This window comes from Nelumbo lutea, chromosome 1, assembly GCF_056320005.1.
Source record: "Nelumbo lutea isolate HS-2025 chromosome 1, American lotus-T2T, whole genome shotgun sequence".
Taxonomy (NCBI): Eukaryota; Viridiplantae; Streptophyta; class Magnoliopsida; order Proteales; family Nelumbonaceae; genus Nelumbo; species Nelumbo lutea.
This window is the reverse complement of record NC_142684.1, coordinates 130089636-130093475: the sequence shown is the minus strand read 5'-3', so window position 1 is coordinate 130093475 and position 3840 is coordinate 130089636. Positions and strand designations below refer to the sequence as shown.

At 39.1% G+C, this 3840-nt stretch overlaps 1 protein-coding gene across 1 annotated transcript; it reads right to left on the bottom strand.

The window, feature by feature from the left end:
• Positions 1-641: 641 nt before the first annotated feature.
• On the bottom strand, positions 642-3053 carry LOC148877542 (ABC transporter G family member 10-like). The gene has a single exon (XM_088965143.1). The coding sequence runs from the start codon at positions 2634-2636 to the stop codon at positions 816-818; it is 1821 nt and encodes a 606-aa protein (XP_088821269.1). The 5' UTR covers positions 2637-3053; the 3' UTR covers positions 642-815.
• Between the last annotated feature and the right edge of the window lie 787 nt (positions 3054-3840).

Genomic DNA, 3840 nt, shown 5'->3' with positions numbered 1-3840 from the left:
CATTTCAGCCCGGTCCGGAAATTCTGGGCTTGGACCTAGGTTTTATATTAAGGCCCAGCCTGGGCCCGGGCCGGTATCAGGCCCGCAAAATTTAGAACATCTCCCCCTACATAATCATATATAGGAGGATGAGACAGTGTTACCCCCTCTAGAATTGCTGAGTTGGGACAATGGAATAATGAGAGGCCATGGCCAGCCTTGTTTTAATATATAGTATAGATTAGACTTGCCCAGAAACCACTAATCCCGATTTGGGCCCACCTAGACCTGTTCATGGGTCAGGTAGCCCAACGGGCCAACACGGCCTGAGGCCAAGCCCGACTTGATAATATATGTTATATAATAAAAACATATATTGTTTCATAAAAATATATATACAATAATTTTCTTTGTATCTCTTCTATTTTTTCAAGTAATAATGAGATGTTTTATTATTTTTGAGTTTTCGGTGCTTTTAATATAAATAAAACACTTTTTATTGAATAAACAAGAAAAAAAAAATTTGTGTTTTCAAATTTTTGATTCGGCCTGAATGTATTCTGTGATACATAGAAAAAGCCCAGCCCACGAACAGGTGTAAGCCCACCTAAGCATCAAAATCCAGAGGTGAAGATGACCACAGGTTAGCTGCTCTACGCTCTAGCACAAATAACTTTGTTTATTTGCATAGATCCAATAATTGAAACAAATATGAAATAAATGTCAAAAAAATAATTACACATCAATTCAAATATCATGACCAATTGAACAAATAAAATCCCCTAATTTGTTCCTTTCCTTTTTCCCATTTAACAGATAGAGAAAAAGAAACTCTTCTAATTTCTGGTCCTATAACATCTATACCACAAAATCAAATAAGAAAGCACTCTGTACCCAACAATGAAACTGAACATCACCCCTAAATTTCTCCATTTCTGCAACTCTCTCAATTCCTGCTGTCTCAAGAACCCATCCCCATTGAAAATGCATACTCCTCCCTCTCTCACCAAGCACATTCTCCTCCCCTTCTCTCCCCCATACTCATTTATCATAAAGCACTCAAATGGGTACTTGAACAAACTCAAGTAATGCATGAAAATCCAGTATTTGGGTATGCTGGCTTTTGCTATAAAGTACCCTGAGAAGAGGAAAAAAGAACCCATAAACCCAGCTATCAAGGAGGTCCCCATGATGAAATTCGGCACCAGAGCACTGAAGCATGCAACAAATGAATTCGACATCAATACTACCATCCAAATCACAAGGCAGAAGTACAGAAACCCATCGATTTCCCTTCTCAAACCAACCAACCAGTATACGGGGATGCTGAAGAGAAGAGCAAACAGTAGAAGGAAAGGAAGGAAGACCAGGGTGTTGGCAATTACATAGGATGAGACTCTGTAGGCTCCTCTGGAAGTCTCTCTCATCAAAATTCTTCTCTCCTGTAAGAAAATTGGAAGACCTTCTGCTGTTGAGGAGAGCAAGAAGGTGAGACTGAAAGCAAAGAAGCCCAGTCCGGTCTGCAACTGGGCCCAGCTTCTGTCATTATTAGCATTCATGAAGATGGTACCCAGAACTACCCCGGCTACTATGGCTTGAATCATTCTTGCTGCGAAAAGTTGCTTGGTTCTGAATGTGTTATTGCAGAATCTCTGGCTTAGAATTAAGACCTCCAGAAACCGAGAATTTGGATACAATAGATGCTTTTCTTCAACATAATCATATATAGTTCTCATTAACTGCTGCTCTTTTTGCTCATCTTCTTCCGGGTCTCTATTAACTTTCTCCAGAGTCTCTGTCACACTAAGAGCGAACTCAAGCACATTTACATGTCGAGGAATACAGTGGCCAGCTTTCTTTAGCCTCTCCTCAAGGTAACACAGTGATCCATGGTGAAGAACGGTTCCATTTGATAGCAGAACAACTTGATCAAATAGCTCGAGAATACGGAAACCGGGTTGATGAATGCTCAGAACAATTGTTTTACCTTGATTCACCACCATTGACTTAAGCAATGAGACCACATGAAGAGCGGATGCAGAGTCCAAACCAGACGTCGGCTCGTCGATCAGAAGAACAGATGGGTCATGCACTAAATCAACCCCAATCGAGACTCTGCGCTTCTCACCGCCGGAGATGCCACGAGAGGAATCCCCACCGATTCTCGAACCCGCCACATGGTCCAACCCCAGCTCCTTCAGTAGTTCTCTCACTCTAGCTGCAGCCACGCTAGGCCCACCACATCCCCTCAGACGGGCACTATACATGAGAGTTTCTTCCACTGTCAACAGTGGGAAGAGCGCGTCATGTTGGGTGACATAGCCCGACACTCTCCGAAAATGCGCAGCATCCATGGGCTGGCCATTGACGAGAACCTGACCTGAAACTTTAGCCGGCCGGTTAATTCCGGCAAGAATTTCCAACAGTGTAGTCTTCCCAGCTCCACTAGGCCCAGCAATTACAGTGAGCTCCCCAGCCTTCGCTACACAATCAACATTCCTTAGAACGAATCTAGTAGTGCACCCAGAACTCCCATGGCAATATAACCAGCTGTATTCGTCGACCTGCCGATATAACCTGTAAGAGAGTTTCTTGGTTTCTATTCGATACGGTGTTTTCCGGCCACCGGAAACCGGTGTCCTTACCGGTAACTCCATTCTGGAGACTGTGCCAGAGAAGGTGCAAGGGGAGGGGAAGAAGATGTGAGAAATGTGGAGGGAGAAGATGAGCTAACACACCAAACAGGGCATTTCCAGGGTTCTGGTGGGGCTTGAATTTGACGGATTCGAATATAAAAAGGTAGCTAATTACAACGATTTTCAGGTGAACCGAAAAATTGACCAGCCAGGCAGTGGATTCAGACTTCAGGGTTGCGTTGCTTGCATTTGCATCAAGGCCGTCGATTTCCAATTGGGATCTGTTCTTCACACAGGGCGGGAGATTTCTCAGTGGGATGCGCCTGTAAGGTCGGTGTGAGGCGTCCAATGTAAGGAGCAGATACCAACTCCCAAAGTGACAGTTTTAATTGTCTTTTCCCGGCTGCCCGGGTCTCTGTTACCTTGTTAGCCCTTGGAATTCTGAAACTTTGTGGACTTTGGTGGTGTTAATAAAAAAGAATGTACAATTTAATTACTTAGGGTCCCACTATATTTATGCTGTTCCTTAGATTTTATAGGAAAGCTCACTTCATTATTTTATACCCTTGTAATGAAGGACATACAATGAAGTGTAGTGTGTCATTGGCAATAGAAATCTCACTTATTCAATTTTCTTTTATATATTTTTTAATATTTTTAATTTTATGTATATGAAATTATTGTTTTATTTATTATATATATTTTTTTAATATGACGAACATATAATATTAAAGATGTTAAATGTATCATATGTTTCTATTAAATTTATGTATTTTTTATAATTGTTTAGGTTTTAATTTTTTTTTTATTTTTTATGTTTTAATTCTGATATAATGAGTTAACTCACTTTAACTGGATGGTAGAATTGCTTATTCACTATAGGGATGTAAAAAGATCGAATCAAATTCGAATCAGGGTATATTCGAATCCAATCTAATCCAAAAATCCGATCGGATTTGATAGGATTCGATTTGAATTTGAATCCTATTGGTAAGTCAAATCTTCAGATCTGATCCGATCTGATTTGTTTTCTTTAAAAATTAATAAATTATTAAAATAAAAATAAAATATACTAATTTAAATAAAATAAAAACAAAAATTCAAGTATTTTTTAATTATTTTCATCATATATATACATGTTTTTTATAAAAAATAAATAATATAACAAATATATAAAAATATATTTATAAATAAATAAATAACATATATATGTATTATATATTTA